This window comes from Lagopus leucura, unplaced genomic scaffold (genome assembly GCF_019238085.1).
Source record: "Lagopus leucura isolate 7727_CA_CO unplaced genomic scaffold, USGS_WTPT01 Super-Scaffold_100043, whole genome shotgun sequence".
NCBI lineage: Eukaryota > Metazoa > Chordata > Aves > Galliformes > Phasianidae > Lagopus > Lagopus leucura.
The window spans coordinates 1,047,704-1,070,737 of NW_024962290.1; the positions used below are offsets into that span (position 1 = coordinate 1,047,704).

Here is a 23,034-nt window from a genome sequence, read left to right on the forward strand (position 1 = left end):
ATCTGTACAGAGAACAAATGCCGGTCCAAAAGGCACAGAAGGTGCCCCCAGCAGTGTTCAGTGGAGAAGATTTTGCATCACTGCATTTGTTGGGATTTCAGGGTGAGCTTTAGCAGGGCCCGAGGCTCCCAGCTCCCATCACAGCGTGAGACCTCCCACTGCAATCACGAGTCATGCAGGTAAGCAGGAAGTGAGATGTGATAGACTGTGAGAAGTCAAACGAGAAGGAAACGCTGAGGTGGAATTAAAGATGAAGTCTCTCCCCAGGGGGGCAAACGTGCTGCTCCGTAATGCTAAAAATATCTGGTAGAAAAACACACCCCAGTGGAAAGCAGAAACCTGCAGAAAAAGCAACTTCTTTTCACCAACCGATATCAAAAGATGGGATCTCTGTTGGTGAGAGGGGAAACTGGGGCTGCTGCTGGGCTTTCAGCTCCTGTAGGTCTGTCAGGGACAGGCTTTGCAGGGAGCTGGGGTGTCCTGCATGCATCTGTTGTGGGGAAGGATCTGGTTGTGCCTTCGCTGAAGCCACAGCAAGTGTTCCGCTCAATTTGCTGCAGTTATGACTGGCGAGTATTTTCTTTGGGTTAGGAAATGACATGGTACAATGGTTAAACACTTACAGTAGCTTCGAGTAGCCCAAGTGTGGTTAAAGACGGAAAAATGATTTTTTCTTAAATGAAAAAGTGGGGTTTTGTGTTTGGGGTTTTATATTTGCTCCTGCACAGCTTGATGGCTTAAAAATGTTTGTTAGTGCTTTACTGCAGAACGCTTTCTGAGGGTTATCTGTGCCGTGAGCAGTTCCTGGTGCCTGGGCCCTCCTCTATTGAGCAAAAATGAGGTGAGCAACACAGCGAGCAGAGCACAGGGTTCAGCTGTTGGGCTCTGCGTGCCCAGGGCTGGCAGCCAGGAGGCACAGCCCCAGTGCTGGGTGATGTGGGGTGGGGAGCAGCCGCCTGGCTCCAAGGTCCAACTTCAGGGGTTGTGTAGAGGTGCCAACAGAATGTTTCCTCATCTTTCCCTTCCCTCACCCAGAGGAAGTTCCTCTTGGAGCATTCTTATGAAGCATGCAGACGCTCTGGCTGTGTTTTCACTTTTCTCAGGGCTGTCATTAACAGCATCTCGCCCAGTTTTGAACTCTCCTGCTCCCCACCCTGCCTTGCACACAGCAAAGCAAGGCAGATCGCTCTGATATTGCTGAGAGCATGGACACCACAGGCATTAGGTGTGCACCAAGTCTTACGTTGCAAGTTGTTTCCAAAGCACTTTCTAAGGAATTCAGGAGGGCTGCAATTATTGGCAGTGACTCTGAACCATTCTGCATCTGCGTGATCTTCTAATGCAGCACTGAAACACTTCATTTGCTGCTTTGGTCAGCACAGCTCTGTGATGAGGCGTGTGTTCCGTGCCAGCAGCTCCGTGGCAGTGCTGTGGCACAAGGAGTGCCGGGCAGCTCAGGCTCTGTGTCACTGCAGCATCCCCATGTGAGAGCAGTGCATCCAGGTGGGCATGGAGCACAGTTCCCAGTGCTTCCCATTGCTGGGTGACACCCCTTCCAGGAGCTTCATCTTGCAGCGCTCACGTGCGGGTTGTTCCATGGCTTTGTGTTTTTTGTGCCCTGAGCAGGACTGGCTTAAAAGCTGGCTGGAGCCTCCCTAGAAAAGCTTGAGGACCAAGCAGGTGCTGGTGGCTCACTTCACCAGATGCAGCCTTGACATTTGCATCTCGAGGATTTGAGGGTTGGCTGTAGTGATGCTGGGTTAGCAGCTGCATTCAGCAGTGTTCGTGTTTGTCCATATTTACTTTGCTGGCCAAAGGGATGTTTGTGAGGCTTCAGCGGGCTGAGTGGTTGGCTGGGGGATCCCCTGCCAGCTCTTTGATTAGTGTATGCCCCAATTTCTTGTCCTGCAGTTGAGCTGTGTGCAGGAATTTCAGCACGAATCCCACAGCTATGTGTATAAACAAACAGGAGACGCCTGAGTGATGAGATGCCGACACTTCTGTAGGCTTGCACCAGTCTGCAAGCCTGAAACTGGAGGAACATCACTGCACACCTGAGTGCATCCAGAGCACAGCATGTTCTGAAGAGCTGTGCGGCGTTGGGCTGGACGCTGAACGCTGAAGAAATGGGGTTTGACAACTAACAAGGAGACTTGAAGGCTGTGACTACGCTTGTGCAGCAGTGATCTTGTCCTCTCCTGCTTTCATTCCCCAATGGATGTTTGAGCATTCGTGGGGCTGTGCCAGAGTAACTCGCTCCAGCTGGCTGACCCAGCAGAACAGCTTCGTTTGTGATGGCCCTGTTCCTAGATCCTATGCAGGGGGGGTGGAAACCTGCAGGTGTGGAGGGGCAGGCTCCCCCCTTGCCCTCTGCTGCTTCAAGAGCAGTTGTCCCACAGCAGCTTTGTGTGAAGTGATCCCCAAATGTGTGTTTGTGGGAGTGGAGCCACTGGAGCAAGGCTGCTTGGCAAAGAGCTCAGCTTTATGAATGTATGAATGTATGAAACAGCATTTGATATATGAGCAGCAACTGAGCCAAGAAACAGTGCTCATCCAGTGGTGGTTTTTAATGTAGTGCATTGTTTTAGGGTGACTGAAAGAAAAGCAAGCAGGCTGTGAAAGACAGAAGTGAAAGATGGGACGCAGAACAGAGGTCGTAGATAACGGATTACACCTGCATTCATCCCAGACCAAAAGGGAAAATTCTCTGGCAGCTCCACTTGGATGAGGATGAGACAAGCTCCTGGAGGCAGAGAGGATGGGTGAGCTGTGCTGTGGTTCCTGGCTGCAGTGATGGGTGAGTGTCCCCAGCATGGCTGTCATCCTCCTGTGCCACCTGGAGGCAGCAGCATTGCAGGAGCGCTGCAGCCATCAGCTCAAGGTGAAGCATCCTCGTGGAAGTGCCTTTAGGTGGGGTGTTGGTGGTCTCCTCTTCGCACTGCCCCCAGGTGTGAGGCTCTTCTGATGTGGAGGTGGCACCGTGCCCGTCCCAAAGAGCTGGCTCTGGAGTACAGCTCAGGCTTGGGAAGGAGAGAAATCCTATTTCACAGAAAAATGGTAAAAATAAAACTGTTGAGGATTGATTTGTTTCTATAGCAACAGACTGGAGAAGCTAATACAGCTGCTCTCTGCAGAAAGGAGAAAAACAGGAATTGGCTGACAGCTCCAGTCCCAGATGCACTAACATTTCAAAGAAAGATCTTCGATAGTCCAACGGAGGGGTAAAATGCTTAATTAAAGGCCAGGAGGGCAGAAAGGTGTGAGCTGTGCTCAGGAAGGAAGCAGTGCCTGGGAGCGAGCAGGCAGAGCTTCTCTCTGCGCTGTGTCCCAAAGGACTGCTTGCTGCCACCACAGTGGGACGCGTCCTGCCCAAAGTAAGGCAGTGCCTCAATGCAGAGCAGTCCATGGATGTTCTTCGTGTCTCTGTCCTGCAGTGAATCCCTGTGGCTTGCTTTAACGATCGTGCTTAATTGTCAGAGTGCCCCTTTGTTGCACAGACTGGGAGATGATGGACTTTGAAAAGCCCAGATGAGTTTTGGAACTAAATGTTCTTGAACACCCTTTAACTCAAACCAAATGTGGGACTCAGCTGGGTGCTTTGTGCCAGGGCAGAGTTCTCTGTAGGTGTTTGTCCTGGAAGAAGATCCCACGGAGCACCCACACTGCTGGCTAAGGAGCTCAAGTGAAAGCCCTGTTTTTCATCTGTACTGTGTGTATTTGGGTGGATTTTGACTTGACTTTTGCCAGGACCAAGGATTTGAGCAGGCTGTGTCTCATTGCAGCACCGTTCACGCAGCTCTTTTTCCCCAGTGGTTCGTAAAGATGAACATGTGAGAAGTTTGGGAAGCCCCAAGGAAGATGCCAAGTGCAGAGACCACGTGTGCATGCACATTCCTGACTTGATGCATCCCGCCTTGCGTGGCTGAGTGTTTCAGATTAAAATCAATGTATATATCTGAACCTAGCTGGATGTGAAGGGAACTGCAGAAGTTGCTTTTAAAGCAAGAGTGTGCAAGCAGGGCTAATGCAAAGCTCTCTGAGAGCCTGTGTTATTTTGCTTAAGGGAAGGAGAGTTTGAGTTCAGTTGTTTAGGTTTGGTAAACCCTGATTACATTAGCACTCTTCCCTTGTTATTTAAACACATGGTTTCTTTTAAAGGGAAATTAAATTTAAGAATAGACCTCAAGCTTTTTCCAGCTAAAAGGAAGTATCTGCAGTGCTGTGTACTTAGGATGCAAGAACACAACCCTGCCTGAAAGTGAGTGCCATAAATAATATGTAAATACATTATCTCATTAGATTTATATCTGATCCTATTGCCTGCTGGTTTTCAGACTCTTACGCCAAACAAGCCCGAAAATGTCATAGGTTGCCTTCAAATCTAATATTGAAGTGGGCTGGAAATTAGGTGAAATGACTTTTGCCTCATCCTAATTAAGACACGATGAGCAATCCTTTCAAGTTTGGCATCACCAAGTAAATTGCCTGGTTTTAGAATGTAATCCGATTAAAGGTGGCCAGCGCTGCGGCACAGATGGGCCCACAGCCCCCTCCTTGCTGCTGGAAACCAGAGCCTTTTCCCTTTTGTTTTAGGAAGGAGCAACAGGTTTCTGATTAAAACCTTGATCTCTGGAGGATTGAAAGCTTTGCGTTCTAATCTTGGTTCTCTTTAAGGATCATGAGGGCCATCAGATGACTTAAATATGGTGTGCAGGTGCCATGGACCTGGGTTTTGGTCTGCCAGGACCCAGCGAGCCGTTCGAGCCACGGCTTCTTCCTGCAGTTAAGTGTGAAGAAGTGTTGGCTGTCCTATAAGAGGCGTCTGAGCAGCCTTGGTTTATCCTGCCATCCCCCAAGGGTGACTTCTGGTTGTCTTGGAGTGATGTCAGTAACCCCTCTGTGCAGTGTGAAATTACTGCGTTCCTCTCGTGTCCTCTCAGCCTGCTGGAGTCTGAATTCTATGGCTCATCTCCACCCGGTTGAAACCAGCTGAAAACTTGCAGCATCTGGAAGGTGTGCGTACTTAGTGCTTGATTTAGTGTTCTGGGGATGTTTCCTTTAACAACAACAGGAATTATTTCACAAAAAGGGTGAAGCAAGAAAAAACTTAAGAAGATGAGAGCTGTGTATACCGAACTTGGAGGATATGATTCCAATGTGCTACCCAGCACCTGGGCTGAGGCCACTGGTGGGAATCATAGAAGCACAGGAGTGCTGGGATTGGAGGGGACCTCAAGATCATAGAGTCCAACTCCCTTGCTCAAGCAGGTTCTCTACAGCAGGTTGCACAGGTGGGCATCCAGGTGGGTCTTGAATATCTCCATAGAAGGAGATCCCACACCATCCTTGGGCAGCCTTTCCCAGCACTGCGTCACCCTTGCCATAAAGAAGTTGTTCTCCTGTGTTCCAGTTTTAGGCTATCATTCTTTGTCCTATCGCTAAGCACCACCGAGAAGAGCCTGCCCTCATCCATTTGCCTTCTGCCACCCTTTAGATATAAACATTTATCAGATCTCCTCTCAGTCTTCTTTTCCCCAGGCTGAACAGACCCAGGTGACTCAGCCCTTCCTCACACAGGAGATGCTCCAGGCCTTCTTCATCTCTGTAGCCCTCCACTGAGCTCCTTCCAGAAGATCCCTATCTTTTTTTGAACTGGGGAGCCTAGAGCTGGCTGCAGTGGCTGAGCTACAGCACAGAATCCATCCTGCTTTCTTCTGAAGCTGGAAACGAGTCAGAGGGGCGGCCAGTCCTGCTCCTGCTGTCCCATAGAGCCTGTGCTGCCTTCACAGAGGGTTTGCTGTAGCAGATTTAAGCCTAGAGATCATTAAATGCAGCTCTGGAATGACTTGGAAGAGGCAAGGCACTGTTCTTAGCCTGTGCTTTGACTTAATGTGCCTACAGGCTCATCGCTGTGAATGTGCAGCTCTCGACCCACGCTTGTCCCTGTCGCCTGGGACCCGTTTTTCAGATGCAGGATGTTGGCTCTTGAGGTCAGGTTAGCAAAAAGGAGGAATTTGAATCTCAAAATAAACATTTGAGTGCTAAATGTTGTGTTTAAGGTGTGTGTGTGTGTGTAAATACACGGTAAGCTGTTTATCCTCCTTCATTGACCTTAACCGCTTTGCAAGACTTGAGGTTTTGCTCACTGATGTTATCTGAGTGTGAGGTGGTTAAGAGCTCAGTGTTCTCCCCAGCTTACTCATGGTTGGCTTTTGCTTTCTGTTCTAAGTTCTTCAGGAACATGGGGCACGTTGTAATGGTCTGCAGTGCTGCACCAAGGTGGCTGTGTGCACTGCTTCTACTGTGAGAGGGACAGGAGAAAAAAGGAAGCTGTGCTTCCTCTCCCCAAAGGCAGTCCATGTTGGTGATGGGGAGATGCTGAGCAACGTGAGGTGCTCTGGAACCCTTGGAGCTGTATGGGTGAGCCTTGCTTCAGATGCAGTTATTCACTGGGATTGAGTTGCAGTGTCCCTGAACTTGTTAGAGGCAATGCCTCTGCATCAGTTTACAGTTTAATAGTCCAACTTGCATGTACATCTGTACTGTGTATTAAGAATGTGAAGCTGGGAAGGGCAGTGCTGCTAAATGCAGCTCCTGGCTGAGGGAACTGTATTTAACAAAGAAACTGCTTCTCGAGTGCACAACTGCTCCCTTTAGCAGCCATTCCAGCTTCCATAAGCTTCCTTAGGACCTGCTGTGCTGTGAGTCTTAAGCTGATGCTTTCTGTGTTTGCTTGATGCAAGCCAGGGCTGAGCAGGAGCTTATCTCAGTGCTGTGACCTTGACCCAGTCCGTTGTGTCCTCGATTTTTCCCTGGAAGCTGCTGTAGGTCACTTTTCTGTTCTCTTTTCTGCCAGTGCTCTCTCTTGTCCTGTCATTTCCCTAACCAGCTAACAAGCTCATGGAGAAAGAATTTCATCTGCAGTCATTGCAGCCATGTGGAGCTGCCTCGTTTGTGCCAGCATTGCAGGCAGTCCTCTCCTGGACCTGTGTTCCCTTCCTTGAGGGCCTCATTCTCCCATCCTGTTGCGTTCAGGTTTCACTAGCAGAGAGCAGTTTGCTTTTCCTTGAGGCTTACTGCTTCTCCCTGCTCACATTGGTGCCCTGTGGATCTGTCCTGAGGCAGGTCTGTCCTCCCTCCATGCCCAGACAGTCCAGCACACCGGTGCCAGCCTGGGTTCAGAACCCCCCCATCCCAGATCTCAGCAGTGTTACCAGGGCAGTGGATGGTACGTGAGCCCCCATCTAATTTTTTTTTTTTGTCTCCCTGAGGCAGAGTGCACTCTGGATGTAGTTACTGATACAAACCAATTGCATTTGCTTTATAATTGATGTAGGGCAGGACTAATTCATTCTGTCTTTCTGCTTTACTTGGCCTATTTACCTGTTCCTCATCTGCTCCAGGTCAGGCATTAGCAGTGGTCTGAGAGGGAATTCCCCGTGCTGTGGCAGCAGGAGCAGGCTGGCAGGTGACACAGAGGTGCTGTGTGTGGCCTGGAGGGCACCGTGGCCACAGGGGCCACCTGAGCCCCTCTACAGATGGAAGAGTCTGTACATGGAAGGGTAGCAGGCACCCTTTCTCCTAGATGCAAGCTTCCCTGCTAGAAATCCCAGTTCACACTGAGCTGTGTATGGGATGAGATCACTGTGGGTGCTGGGGAAAAAATAAACAGTCACTTTGGCTGGATCTAATCCCATTGATTTCATCTGACAACGAGCATCTAGCAGCTCCACAGAGCAGACAGCGGAGGGTGATGTGTCCTGCCAACCCAAAGCACTTAATTGGTGCATCAGTTCCCTGCATGGGGGCACTGACAGGCGGTGGGAATGAAATGCACTCTGCGTTTCTTGCTCGAGTTCCTTTTGGTGATGCTTTCTGCTCTACGTTCAGAGCCTTTGTGAGTCTGTGTGTCAGAAGTTGGCAGGGCAGGTGGATGTGTACAGTTTGAGACGTGCTGCTCTATTTCTGTTGGTTGGCTGTCATGTCTTGTGGGGTTCTGTAGCTCTCACGGAAAGGAAAGGGGGGAACACGGTGTGAGTTTGCCAGCTGCAGCCTGAGCTGCTCAGTGCTTTTGATCAGGGATTTGTGGCTGCCAGGCAGCTTGCTTTGGTGCTGTGGAAGTGCTGATGGAGGGAACATGTGGCACGTAGTGAGAAATTGTCAGCAAAGCCTGGGAGCCTGCCCCTTCTGGATGTGTTCTGCTCCTGTTGGAATCATAGAGCCATTGGAGTTGGAAGGGACCTCTAAGAGCCATCTGGTCCCACTCCCTGCATTGCACAGGGACACCCACAGCTCCGTCAGGTCCTCAGAGCCCCATTTTCTGCCCCTGGACAGCTGAATACTGTCTTTTCCTCCCTTTAGCTGCATCTTCTCCAGCACTGTAGAAAATGTAGAGCTCAGCTTCAAATGAAGAGCAAGGAGTGCTTACCTTCACAGTGCTGCTGGTTCCAACTGCAGTTCTGAGATATTGGCAGCTCCAGGCTGTTTTGTGACATCCGTAATGCTGCTCTGTTTATTGAATTTGTGCAGGAGTGTTTTGCTTTCTTTCGCTCATTTTCCTTGAAAACAATCTAATTGGGTGCAAAAGAGGATTCATTGTAAAAGCAGTATTTAGTAAATCTCATTAAAACAGTTGTGAGCACTTTGCAAAATGTTGGCTGTCCTTAGAGGTCAGTTTCTCTCCTTAGGAGAAGAAAAGCAGCTTTTGAAGTCAGTGCTTCAGGTAAAATCCTACATCAGAGCACTGGGTAGGCAATGTTTGCTTCCTGACAAATTCAGGCATTCCAGCTGGAAAATGCAATTAAGGTAATAGTGAAGACGGCATCTCAAATTCACTTGTGTGCATTGGATACTGGGTGCAAACTCTTTCCTTTTTAATGGCTTTAAGTGAGCATTTCCTCTTCTCTTCTGGAATCCCGGTGTCTTTTCTGGGTGCTGTCATCTCAGGAAGTGTTATGTGGGTCAGCCTCAAAGGTGAAGGCTGCAGGAACCCGTGGGGACAACATTTTGCTGTTACCTTCCCTTTGTGCCTTATCTCTCCCATCAGGGTGCTGCCCATGCACTGTGTGTACAGGGAGATGCTCCCCATGCTGCATGCCCTGGACACACATCCCTGCAGGTGCTGACTGCTTGGCTTCCCTTGTCTTGATGGTGAATACATGTTTTTTTTTAAATGATGTTTCAGAAGAGCTTTGTTGAGGTCTGGCTCTCCAATCCCCCACCATCAGTGCTAACATGCAGAGCCTCGTTGTGTGAGCTCTGCTTGGTTGCATGTAATCGGCTGGAAACGCTCGGTAATGGGAGCAGCTTGCAGGGCGAGTGTCTGTAATGGCTTTAAGAATAAAGGGCAGCACATGCACTACAAGCAGACCTGGCTTTTCCTCCCCTGCAGCTATTTGTTTTGCCTCCTGCTCAGAGGGGTTATTTGGTGAGGGCAGCATGCACGAGTGACCCATCATGTGTCTGCTGCTGCATAATGCGGGAGGTGACCCAGCCCACCCCCATGCATTAAGTTTAAAGAGATGCATTTCCACTGCCAGCAGCCATCTGTAAGGGTAGGGCTGCCCTCCTCCTAGCGCTAGAGTTTCAGCTTGGCTGACTGCTTTCTGTAGTGATGCTGACCCTCCCCTGTGTCACCATAGCAGGACCTGCATCCCAGAGGTTAGTGGTGGTGGCTATGACTGTTCTTGCACCATTAGGCCAAGTCTTGCAGCCCAGAACAACCTCCTGATGCCCCTTCCAGCTCCTCAGCTGATCCCTTGCATGGCTGCTATTGCTCTGAGAGCTTGTGCTCTCAGATCCCTATTGCTCTGCCTTCATTGCTAGGCACAGTGAGAGCACGTGTGTGCTGGCAGAGCCCAGAGCTCTGGAGCAGAGTTTGGTATCGTGTGGCTCTGTCCTCGTGGTCCCTGACGGCCGTCCTGCCCTCCTGCCATCCTGAGGTCTCTGCTTTTCCATGTCCACTGTCATCACATAGTGGAGTTTGTGGCCAGCTGACTTGAAGGAGAGTGTACCTTGTTAAACTTTGCTGGCTTCAATGGATCCGATGGGATGTGAGGAATGCACTGGGTTTTGAACCCTTCATGTTTAGCATTTTAGCTTCTTTGTTGCACTCATGCAGTGCTGCCACTGCCAAATAACTGATGAATGCTAAGGAAAAGCCCTGATGCTTTCAGAGAACAGAAGGACTGGAAGCTGTCTGCGGTGGTGCTGGAGAAGAGGACAGAGGTGATGTCCCATGGCTCCACCTGTGCATGGCATCATGTATTGCTTCTTTCAGCCAGCTGCCTTGCTTGCAGGTATTAACACATCCTTCCCTGCCTATCTCATTTAGTGCAATAGGATTAAGCTTTCTGTTTGGTATTAGTTTAGTGCTCTTAGTTCAAAATACTCTGCTAAAGGAAAAGGCAGGGATGAACATGAGCCTTAAGTTAGGTGCTGGACTCATTCCCACTCCCACCCAATGCACAGATTCTCATCTCTTGGGAAACTTCAGATTTACATCCCATGTTGGAAACCGGGTGCTGTGACAATTTTGCTGCGAAGGAAGTTGTTTTTCTCATGTGCCAAACCTGCTTTGGGCCAACATTTTGGAGGGGAAGAGTTCCAGATGCTTGTTGGGGATCAAAAAATCACTCTCATCAAAAACCAGCCCCCTGTTTTTCTTTGCTGTGATAATGTTACAGGGCTCTGCTGTCTCCTTTCAGCTGCTCTTTGCTACCTGAGCACTGGTTGAGATGGGAGACTTGCTCTGCTGCTGGCATTGATTTATTTAAATATCCGTGAGTTTTCCTGTTTGATGTGATGGAAACGTTCATCTCATGCTTTCATTCAACTGTTCCTCCTTCAAATTTGTGGATGCAGCTGTTGCAAGAGCTACAGAGGTGGCTTCTGCCAGGTCTGCTAACAACCCAAATGCAGCTGCAAAATAATTCCTGCCCAGAAATACATCCATAAATCAGGCAACTGCTCTTAGGTGGGGCCGTTACCTTTTGTGCTGCGAGGTAAAGCTCTCGGCAGGCTCCCACTGAGTTCGGTGCTCGAGATTTGTTTTATGTGCAAGGAAATGCCTGCACTGGGAAACTGTGCTCCTTTTTGTGCAGCAGGAAGGAATTTTCTGGAAGCAGCCGCCTGCAATTAGTGCAGGGGAAGCACCTCCAGCAGCAGCAAGCTGTGCGCTCTGCATGCCCTCACCTGCTTGCTCTAATTGGAAACACAGTTGTTGTTCCCTGATAGATTGCCTGCTGCAAGCCCACGCTGCTGTGCAGAGCACAAAAACACGCAGCGAGGTGTGGGTTGCTGCTGTGGGGATGGCCAAGCAGCTGTGTTACCGCTGCCATGCAGCACAGCCCCACTTTGCGCTGCTGACACAACGTGAATCCCAGAGCTGCGCCATCAAGACTTTGCTGAGGTGCGTCATCCCCACCTTAACAGCCTCTGCTGCGGAGGTGTTGGCATCGTTTCCCTGTTGGAAGGAGCTCACAGGGTTGGTGCAGGGCTGAGCTTGGCCATGGCTGTGCATTCCATGCACATGGCTCAGCTGCAGCTTTAACTTCAGCTCCACGGCTCCGTGGCACGGTGCTCCCATCCCAGCAGATCCTTGTGTCCGCTCTGCCACTTTCCCTCTCACATCTCATAATGGGATGCTTACAGCCCAGCGTTCTCTCTTTACAGGTGTTTCTCTCCTATTCCTGTGTGTTAATTGGTGAGCAGATTCCTGCTTTGCAGAACTGTATTTTGGTGTGGTTTCCTTATATCCTCGAGGAAGCATTAAGACAACAGGTTGATGGTGTGCAGCCCTGTCCTCTCCAGCATGTTCCTTCCCATGAGGGGGGCCACTGCTCCCCTGCTGCCCAGAACTGGAGATTTGTGGCCCACCAGCCCTGTGAATCCCGACCTGCTCTTTGACCTGCCTGCAATTAATCTACCCATCGTTATTTGAGCTCTGGAATCTTTTCCCCATTCATCTTGCCATTGTGATTTTTTTTTTTTTTTTTCAATGCAACTTTCTGCTCTCAGTGTGGGGGATTTCTCCATGCTTTTCTCAGCACTTTTGGCAGTGCTCTGCTCTGACTCCCCTGTTGCTTTGCATGTGAAAGCTGGTGGCCTTTGGCTCTCCCAGGGCTGTGCAGCCTGCTCTATGCATCGCCTTCCGCCCAACAGCTCCTCGAGGTTTCCTGGGTCCTGAGAAGCACGTGGGGTCAGCTTCCTCCCTTGCATTTAAGCATATGAAATTGTATTTTAGCCAAGAAGGCAGTGCTGTTAGTGGGAGGATTTTGCATATAGCGAAGGCTTCCTGGGCAGGGCTGGAATGTGGAGTGAGACCTCTGTACAAGTTTAAAATGCTGGGATGCTCTGCAAGCTTGATGCAATTATTCTCTGCGAATGGCCACCCGCATCTTTTGTAATGTGTCTGATTTATTTGTGTAAGTGATACCACAGCTGTAAAATGGTAACACCAAGCTCTCAACCACTGTGCTTTCAGTGTGAACTCTGCTGCACCAAGTGTGGTTTTGGTGGGTACTGTATGATGGCCCCTGGCAGCAAGGCTGAGTGCAGTCGCATTGGTGCTGGTGTGCCTGGAGAGCCGAGCTGGGAAAGAATCTGCAGAACAGAAAGAAGGGAATGCAGAAGGTGTACAGGGCTGGCAGTGACATAGAGCACGGGAGGAGGGCAGCCAGGGTGTCATCCCAGCTCTGCTCTCCATAGCAAAGAAACTTCTGCATGAAGTGTGATGACCTCCTTAAACTCGAGGTCCCCACTTGGGCTCTGCTTGCTGTACTCTAACTGCTGCTCGCTGGGGACTCTGCTAACCCTGCCAAGAGGGGCTGAGGAGTATTGCCTGGGCTCCAGCCACGTTCCCCCTGGCCCAGGCTGCTTTAATCTCCTCCAGCCTGCATCAGCAGCTTCTTTTGTCTGCTCCTTCAACTTGAATTCTTGCACAAAGCGTTCGAGTTGTTTGTATCATCAGTCTATGAGCAGGAAATACCAACGGAGGGTTGCGAGAATTTAGCAGCCTTGTGGATATTAAGAACAGAGCTGTGTGTGGGTGATGTCCTGCAGGCCATGCACGAGGAGTCACAGCCTCCAGCCTCACTGCCCTGGTCACCATTCATCTCTGGGCCATTGAACCACGTCTTCAGGCTCAGTTCTCATGTCTTGTAGTGAGTGCTAAGCTTGTAAAGGCATTGGGGTGGCAGTGGCCTTCTGTCTGTATGCACGCACCTCCAGGTGCTCTGCGGCACGGATCAGAGGCTGCAGATCTGCTCCTGAGGACTCAGGAAACGTGGAGTTGTTCTTTACGTCGGGCTTTGCTGCAGCTTGCTGCCCCATGCAGCTTTGTGAGTAAAGTTACAGGAAGGAATAAACGGAAAATAAGCAAGAGGACAAATATCCTCTGTTCAGAACTCTTTATCGTGACCTGAAGCGATGCGCTTTATTCAGCAGTTCTGGCAAACAGGAAGTTTTCTTTCAGAAGCTGCAGCATTTGCTGAATCATGGAGCAAGAGAAACGGAGTGCAAGAATTAGTTCCAACAGAACAGATTTTGCAGTTTTCAGAGCTCCTCTTATATCCTTCATGTTCAGTCTTAATTGCCTGTCCCACTGTACGCAGTGCTTGGGTTTTATACTCTGCTTCTCTCAGTGCTGTGTTTGCATTTCATAGATGAGAAAACAGAGGTCTGGAGGCAGAGCCTGTCCCAAGGCAGTGAGACACAGTGGGGACAAAACCCTCATGGCTCTCCGAGTCGCCCCCTGCATGCTGTCTTGCAGCACTCAAGGAGCATCGCAGTGCTTTTGGTGTTTGGGTCTCCTCTGCTTTGAAGAGGCCCCCAGCTGGGGCTGGCTGGGCAGTGTCCTTCGGTGCTCTCATCCCTGTGTCAAAAGCTCTGAGATGCCTACAGGAGTGATGTCATTTCCAACAAGCCTGAGGGCAGCTTGGCTGCAAGGAGTGCAGATCTGTTCTGCTTCAGTCAGGGGTGCCACAGGAGTTGTCTGTACACTGCTTCTGGTTGGAGGTTTTCTCTCTATATGTTTTCTCCATTGAGCTCAGGCTGTTTTCATGCTCTGCAGGAACTGCAGTGTCTTCCAGAAGTCAAGTTCCCATTCGAATGCCCTCTTTATGCAGACTGCAGTAGGAGTTATTTTCCTGTGTGTTGAGCTCTAAAATGAGAGGCTCAGGATCTCATTGTGCATCCATAGCAGTGGGTTGGAAGTTGGGTTGTGTGCAGGCAGGAGAACTTTGATTGCAGGGAACTTGGACTAGATGGCCCTCGAAGTCCCTTCCAGCTCTAAGGATTCTATGATTCTGTGAACTTGCTGGCTTCTACTGTAGACCTGATATTGAAGTATAAATAGTTCTCTTCTTAAATCCTTTCCATCTGAACTTTCTGGTTTGACCTTTCTTTGATAAGCTTTCTGTATTGGTGAGAATGAAAGTGCAGGAGGGTGAAGTGGGACAGGAAGGACACGTGGATCCCAGCAGATGTATCCCTTGGCACCCAGGCCTTGCTGCTGAGCCAGCTCCAGCTTGGGCTCCAGCTCCCAGTTATTTGAGTTCTGTGTTTCCCTCTAACACGTGAACCAGACCATGTCTGAGGAGGTTTTCTGGGAGTGCTTTTGCTTGCAGGGAGGCTGTGCTGTGCTGGGAGTTTGGACTGGAGCCCCCAGTAGCCCTCCTGGCTATACCCAAGCCTTCTGCCACTAGTTTTAACCATTAATTGCTGCTTTAAATCCAGAGTTAAATTGCCTGGGCAACCAGACTTCGTGAGCCCACTGCCAAAAATAAAGCAGGGTCTGAAAATGGCTCGGGTCCCTGCATGCTTCAGGACTGCCACAGCTGGATGGGGCACAAGCCCTTTGGAACTCCATCCTTTGGGTTTTGTGGTCTCATATCTTCAGGCTATCATGTGATCCATCACCCTTGGAGTGATGCATTGCGTTTGTGCGGAGATTTGCTGTTTGCTTCTGAAGTGCAGAATGGGGAGTGGGGCACAGGGATCCCCCGGCTCCTTGGCACACTGGATTCTGTGTCTTACTTCCCTATCCTCTTAGATAAAGCTTCCCTCAGGGGTGTTTCTCCTCCCAAGATGGCTTGTGGCCATCTCAGAACTCCATAGCCTTTCAGTAGGGCTGCTGGGTCAGGCATCACAGCTGGGACAGGCTTCCCAAATCCCACCTGAAATATGCTGGAGTGCAAGCGTGCTGCGTGACTTCTGTGTTTCCACTTGGTCTGTACAGCATCCCTGTTGGTTTGGTGCCTTTCCTGCTGCTTTTATAGACTGCAGTGTAGAGTTTTTCTGGCTGGGAGCCCCATAGTAATGGCTGTTATTGCAGAAAACCCACTGACTGCTCAGGCTGCCCCGTCCCAAACAATGAGTTGTGGTGATTACGTGCTGGGGAGGAAATGAAATGATCAGCAAAACCTACTTTGTAAAAAGCAATGGGTGACTTTATTTAAAAGCAATTACACTGGAGGTTAGTGGGTGCTGTTAATTCCTACCCTGAGTTAAAAAATGAAATGAAGGCGTCAAACGTGTTCAGTTAGGAGGAGTGTGATTGTCCAGGCTTATAAATATAAGTCTTGAGGAGAGAAAGTTTAAAGCAGTCCAACACAGATGGACTGATGAGTTGTTGTGTTTGGGAAGGTGAGAGGTCTGTTTTCATTGGAGATTGTTGCTTTGGGTTCCTGTGCCCTTCCCTGGGGCAGCACTGATGCAGAGAGCTCAACCAAGAGCAGCGCTGGCATCTTGTGCGTGTTGCTCCAGTATTCTAAATGGGACACCTTGGAGGGGTTGGAGAGGAGATTGATACTGCAGTCCTTGTGTTTGACTTCTGAAAAGGGAGGGAAGTGCTTGGGGACCTCCTGCTTCTCATAGGGGCTGCTGGCAGTGATTGTTGGGCAGTGTGAAATCGGCGTGGGTGCCTGCTGGTGACCAGCAGTGGGCTGTGCATCCCACCGCTGCAGACTTGCACCCTGGTAGCTCTTGGTATGGGGGGAAGGCTTCCTCAATCCGTGGCCCCTTCAGAGTTAGTGTGAGTTAGTGATGTCTGGTGGCTTACCTTATCTACTGGTTAACCTGAGCGTTCCACTGAGGATGGTTTTTGGTGAGCACATGTGGCTGCAAGACATCTCTTGGAGGACATGGGAGCTCTGATTCAGAGCCCAGGGTGTCTGAGCTGTGTGCTCTGTGACGCTCACCCACGCTGTGCTGTCTGTTCTCTGTGTCACTGCCCCATAACCATCTCAATGTGAGAGCTCTGCTGATGCCTTTTCTTGCAGTCTGTCCATTTGCTGTATGCCTAAGTGTTCCCTGTACGTTTTCTGTCTTGCAGCATCTGGAGAGGGCCAAATGTGAACTGCGTTGACAGTACTGGATACACTCCACTGCACCATGCTGCTTTGAATGGTCATAAGTGAGTCATTTACACTGCCTTTGATTGTAAGGGGTGCTGTGTGCTTTACAAGCTGCAGTTTGTTCATGCATTCACCACTCTGATGCTGTTGCCTCTGAAAATGTGGCGATGGTGCAACACTACACCATCTTCAGGACAAGCAAAGAACATCAGTGCAGCAAAGCTTAGAGGTGTTCTGTGCTGCGTTGTCTGTCTATCTTTTCAACAGTTTGCTAGAACGTGGAAGTTTTCAACCACCCTTTTATTTACAAGCAATTTGGTTAAGATATAACAAGACGTTAAAGATGGCTTTTCCAGTAACAGTCCTCTGCAGTCTGTCTGGTGTCCAGTGTGTTGCTGTGCCTGCACCACCTGAAATTTGCTTTTGTGTGTAATTACATTTTTAAATAACTCTGGTCTTCATTGTGGTAGATCCTGTATTGTTCACTGCTACTTCAGATGCTGAGAAATTGAATAGAAGTCCTTATTCATCCTCCTTGTGCTGGTGCAGTGACTCCAGTCCCTATTCAGCTCAGATAGAACGAAGATAACACAGATCTTCCCTGAACTTATCTCAGCATTCTTTCTTTGGGCATCATTTAGTAGGAATGTTATAAAATCACATTCCAAGAGGATCTCTGAAATACTTTTTTCAGATGATTTTTTTTTTTTTTTTTTTTTGATAAAACAGTGCAGACTGTGAGACAGAGACTGAATGCCTCACAGACCCAAATCTTCTCTTGCAGGGATGTGGTGGAAGTCCTCTTGAGGAACGACGCGCTCACCAACGTGGCAGACTGTAAGGGCTGCTACCCCCTGCACCTGGCAGCTTGGAAAGGAGATGCAGACATAGTGAAGCTCCTCATCCACCAGGGACCTTCGCATACTAAAGTGAATGAGCAGGTCTGCCTGTTTTTCTCTAATATTCCTTTGAGCTGATTTTCTCAGATGGAGGAAGACCCCTTGAACTGACTCCTGGCCCTCTCCAGCTGGCAGCAGTTGTTACAGAGTTAATTGCTAGTGGGGGGGAGGGCAGTGCCTAAAGCAATTCCTCCTGTTCTGAGCTATGAATGAATGAGGTGTACATACATTAACCTATAGAGAGAGAGATAAACGTGTACTGAGAGCCCCTCCGCACCTAGGAAGTAGTCTCCTGCTTTCACGCTGAGCTTCTGAAACTAACACAGGTTTTCCTTTCAGTTGCTGGATAACTGAGAAGTTTTCTAGTTTTGTCCCAGGATACGTTGGCTCCCTTCTTTTGGGAACTAATCAAAGCAGCTTTTAGTCTTCGTTTGGCCATGCTATCTTAGCTACTCTCCTGGCTTGTCTCTAGCACTTGCTCCAGTTAACTAATTTGTAAGTGGTGAGATAATTTTAGCCTATGGTGACCCCAGATAAATTCCCTGCTTAATCTTTATTTTTTTTCTCAATCAGAAAAGGGAAGAACAAAATGAATATGGATTGTGGGAAGTCCCACCCATTTCTTTTGCTTAAGACTTTGGATAAAGGAGCTGGTTTGCTGAGTGATGCTGGCTGAGCATTGACACTGGGCCATCTGTGGTTCTGCACCGTGCCTTGGGCAGATGTGCAGTAACACATTCCCATGAGATGGTTAAAGCTGCAGTGGCTTTTGGTTGTCCCCTCCCTGGGCAGGGGTGCCCAGTGTCCTTGTGAACCAACTCCTTCCTGCTGGGATTTTCATCCAGCTGGAGGCAAGTAAACCCAAACAAGGTTGTCTGCCTTCGTGCCATAAGGTTAAACACACACTTTCATACAGAAGTGAATTCATAATGAGGTCATACACTCCCAGCTCAGGTTTAGCAGAATCCATCTGAGCTGAAATGACTGAGAGCTGTGAGTTTCTGCTGTTTAATTTTGATCTGCTCTCTGTACTTTTTCAGAAGCTGAGGAACAAAATCCTCTTCACAGAGTTGGGGTTGGGAGCCCCAGTCCTGCTTCTAGCCACGCTTTGTGGGGACAAAGTTCTCCTGCCTGAGCATGCAGTTCCTCAATGTAAAGCAGTTGATGTGATGCACCAGCTGTTGCAAGGCTAAGTGGCTGCTTCTAAAGCATCGTGAAACAAAAAACACAGTGCCAATGCTAATCACCACCACTCCTCAACTGAGCAGGAGTAACTGTGTTTTACTGTTTTGGACAGTTTTCAAGCTCAGGGCTGTGCACAGTAATGCCTTTGGGCACAGCTGCAGGTGTTCAGTCTTTCAAAACAGTGAGGAGTGCAGTAAACTGTTCACAGTCAATCTGATAAAAACTGACTGAGGGCCCTGAGTGGGAGCACAGCAGGACAGGTGTAAGGCAAACCTTTGCAAAAGCCCAGTGTTATCCTTCCAGGTAATGTTTCATTAATGTTTGTTTAGTAGGAATCCTTTTGAACAATGAAAATCAGTCAAATAACTTGTGCTGCCTGAGTCTGGAGCCTTGTAAAGAAACAGTGGTTCAGGTTACAGGAATCAGCTGCTGGAATGGCTTCTGCTGTTAATAGCTCTGACTGGAACAAGATGCTGTGTTCTGTCATTTCCACCCCTTGGGAGTCACCCATTGCTTTATTGCTCAATCTCACCCATTTCATTATCACATTTTTGTTCTTTTTCCTCTTCCTTTTTGTAGAATGCTCTTGAGATCAAAGAACTCAAAAAGTACGGCCCCTTTGACCCATATATCAATGCCAAGGTGTGTACTTTGCTGTCAGCATTTCACTGCATCATTACTCCAAGCTGCACTCGCGTGCTTTCAGGTGCAATGTCATCCAGTTGCAATAATACCTGTTCAGTTTGCAGCTGCTTGGGGAGAAGTAAAATGCAACCATTTATTTACTCTGGGTTTCTTTCTTCAAAGCAGTTATAGAAACATAATTTAAGGGAAGCTTTTCCTTACTTTCCTGGGGGCTCCTTCATTGCTTAGCCTTGTAGGACTCACGGTGATGGTCAGTTTGCTTGGTTTGGCTGGATGACTTCCAAAAGGTAAAGTAATTTCAACTCACATGCTCTAGGTATTGTTTCACGTGCTAATGTCGCATTTATCAATGCAAAGAGAAGGATTTTTTTTTTTTCCTGCTTAAACATGGATGCATTTTCTGTGGGCTGTTTGGAGTGAACTTCATGCCTTCTCTCCTACAAAACGCATAATGCTGTGTGTGTTTGAATGGACGGTGAATTCTTTCCGTGGTGGTGGGGAGAAGGGAAGGTAGTAACATTGATACCTCCCTTCCTGAGCCCTCCGTGTCCTGCTTATTGCTTCAGTCTCTTTTTTGGTGTTAAGTCTGTGTTGTCTGACCCTTCAGCCCTGGTTTTCTGTTCCTGTTCTCCTGCCTGTTTTGCCCTTCTTTTGCTTTTAGCTCTTGAACTACAAAGAGGCACGACGTCAGCACTTACGATGCACTGCAGCTGAGCAATCGAGGAAGCAGATCAGAAAGTTCCTGGGGTCACTTGTTGTGTCTGTCAGACGGTGGTGTTTTCTCAGGCACTCCCCCATTTCTCATTTCTATTTATAATGAAGCAGCAGACGCCAGTGATGGCATAAAGCTGCTGCTTTATCACAGGATGCTTCTGCTGTCAGCCTCCACACCACGCTTGCTTCCAGCCAGCTGCCTGGGACTCAGCCATCCATGGCAGATCTCTCTCTCAAAGTTCACTTGGGACTTTCGTTCTGCTTGATCCGCACTACCTTTAAAAACACATCCAAAATTCCTGAGCTTGCTAACCACTGGGAATGATGTTTGTTTTTGTAGCTTCTATTTCAGGAGATACTTTAGCACGTACTTCTTGGAGCAAAAATATACCTACGTGAAACTTGTCCTTATCTGTGATTTGGACAAAAATCCAGCTGGGAATTTTACAGCAATAAATATCCTTTGTGGAAACGTATCCCAGTTGAGTTCAGCTGGCTGAAGGGGAGCTCTCCAAATTACTGTCAGTAATGCAGTGAAACCTTATATGCTAGCAGTAAATTTTTGAGTGAGGAAGGAGTACAAACCTCAAATTGGGCGAGCTTTCTTGTGGAATGTTTATTAAGTATTCTATCTTAAATTAATTTTCTTTTGGCTGTGTTCAGGATGTCTGTAGCACTCTTGCAAGCAAGGCTGGGGCTTTGCAATCTTTGGTTTTAAGGAGAGAGAGAGAAATGACTCACAGCACACGTTAGGTCCATCTGAAGTTGTGACCAGCTTACCACTGGTTCCTGGCCTGGTGTGATGAAGTCCAAGCAGAGCTGCATCTCACATACTCACCTTGATGTTTTCTCAGTAGCTTGGCTGCAGGTGGGAGAGCCAAAGAAAGTCCAAGAGCAAAGTAAGGAGTCCTTGCTTGGCTTGTGCTTTCAGCTTCCCAGCTCCCACGCAGGATGGGATTTGATATAGAAGCAATCAAAGCAAGATGTCTCCTTTTTCCAAGCATGTGGGATATTTTCAAGAGGGGAAAAGTGTTTCTATAAGGTTGGATTACAGATTAAATTGTTACCCTGATCAGGAAGAGGTAAGAGAGCCAGAAGCTTCGTTTTCCCGAAAGCTTCTTTTTGTACCCCTTCCTTTTCAATATCTTTTAAATAAATAGCCCTTCCAGCCCATCTGTATGGGCCATAGAGACTTCTGAAACAGGAATGATAGAAGCCAAGTGAAGAGATGGAGCTGCAGCTTTGTTCCTGTGACTCCTGCCTTAAATTGGGCTCTCCAATTGGGATGAAGGTACCCACCCAGTTGAGCAAAGCCTGTGTAGAAAAAGCTGTCACGTAGCCCAAGGAGGAATAAACTGCACAACCTATCTTTGTCTTTCTTAATTGGCTGCAAATGATTCATGCAGATTGGGTTTAAAGCGCTATAAATCTAAATGTTGTGCTGAGAGCCCAGCATCTGCAGCCTGCGGATGAAAGCGGGCAGCACGGCCACCTGCAGAGCTTCTGAGGGCTTGTTGGGCAGATGGGGGTCGTTTCTTCTGAAATGGTGTTGGTGTTGGCGGGCACCTGTGGGAGCAAAGGAGCCTCTTCATCCCTGCTCTGCTGAGGGCAGAGCCCTGAGGGACGACTGGAGGTCTTGCAATCTGATCTGTTGTGGATCTAGCAGCTGGCAGCCCTGCTGTGGCAGGGGGATGGAACCTGGTGGTCCTTGAGGTCCCTTCCAACCCAAAGCATTCAGTGATTCTTTTCCCCACCCCAAGGCAGAGTTGTGTCTACTAAACCATTTTTGCCTGGCATTCACAACAGCTCCTCCAAAAGCTCAGAGCAGCATTGCCAAGCTTTGCCTTGGTGTAAGTGTTCAAACCTTTGCAGGTTAGAAAATTAAAAAAAAAAAAAACACAAACTTTTCCACTTAATTTAAGAAAGAAAGATGTGATTTAGATCGAAGCCCTCCTACAGAGTGTTAGGAACAGGAGTGCAGATGCTCTTGACTGAGCTGGAGGTGCTCTGCAGCAAGGTGTGATGAGGAGCATAAGGGCAGTAGTATGTGATATCTGATTACCAGGGCTTGAGAAATGTGATGGAACCCATATGAGAGCAGAGGCATTCCTGCTGCTGTTCCCATTTTGTTGTCTGCAGGCAGGCATCAGCCAAGGCCCAGCTTCCCACTCCTGGCTGCAATTAAGGGGGGTGCTTGGATTCCTGCAGGAGTGCTGCCCCTGGGTCCTATAGAGCGCTCTGTTTTTTTCCTAAGGAGTTTTGAAATTTGAATCCACGTGCCTTCTGGCTGCTGGGAAGGCATTTTCTTTTTCCATCTCAGATAAATGCATACATCGGAGTGCTTGTGCCTGTTTTTAGGCTCTGCTTGGGGTTGGGGCACACTCCTTTGTCTGGAACAGTTCAGGTATTTGGGGCTCCTCCAAGGTCACTCAAAACAGGAGCAGTGCAGAGTCATGCGATAGCTGGAGTTCCTGTGATGGGGAAGGACTTGCTGTAATGGTGCAGAGCATCTTACCACCTGGTGGCTGTGCTACAGGAGGATGGCCTGGGGATTTCATCCCGGTTTTATGGATGGGATTTTGTCCAGAGCACCAGTGCCCTGAGCTGTTTAGAGAAAATGAGACTCAATTGCAGCAAACTTCAATAACTGTACTCTCAGAGGAAGCTGTATGCCTGTTTTGGAGCTGCCAAGCAGATGTTCAGGATTTGCAGAGTGCTTTAAAGCACACCCTTGGCAGATATGGTCTGGGTGGCAGGGGAGGATGGGCAGTGCTGGTGGTGGAACAAGCAGAGCTGTGCACCCCCCATTCGGCTCTGTAGGCACACAGCTGCAGCTCCAGGAGGGCTCACAACATCCAGGTTCCCTTCCCTGCCCACCACATAACAGGATCTCCCATCCATCTAAATGAACTCGAGACCAGCACTGTAGGAGCGTTAGGCGTGATCTCTGTAGCTCTCTATTCTCTCCCCTTCTCACTCTGTATGTGTATTTTATGTGCAGACTTCTTTATTCTCCAGTAACTTCTGTCCACATGTATGTGCGTTCCTTCACCATGGCTGCCTCTGCCTCTCCAAGTATCGAGCCTGTTCTTTGTCTGTGACCTCCTGTGCTAACAGTGATGCCCTGCTTTGCTTACCTTCCAAAATATCTCTCTCTGCATGTGGCTGTGCCCTGCCTCCTTGCTTTGTGCTTTGATGCTGGTTGCAGCCTCTCCACGTCTCGCTTCCCTTCTGCT

General features: G+C 48.8%; 1 protein-coding gene across 1 annotated transcript in view; it reads left to right on the forward strand.

Annotated features, from left to right (window-relative positions):
• Window positions 1–23,034, forward strand: part of ANKS1A (ankyrin repeat and sterile alpha motif domain containing 1A) — an 84,489-nt gene that overhangs the window by 3,057 nt on the left and 58,398 nt on the right. Inside the window, 3 exon segments of the mRNA XM_042884362.1 lie at window positions 16,334–16,414; window positions 17,140–17,296; window positions 19,019–19,081. Coding sequence (XP_042740296.1) covers window positions 16,334–16,414; window positions 17,140–17,296; window positions 19,019–19,081 — 301 coding nt within the window.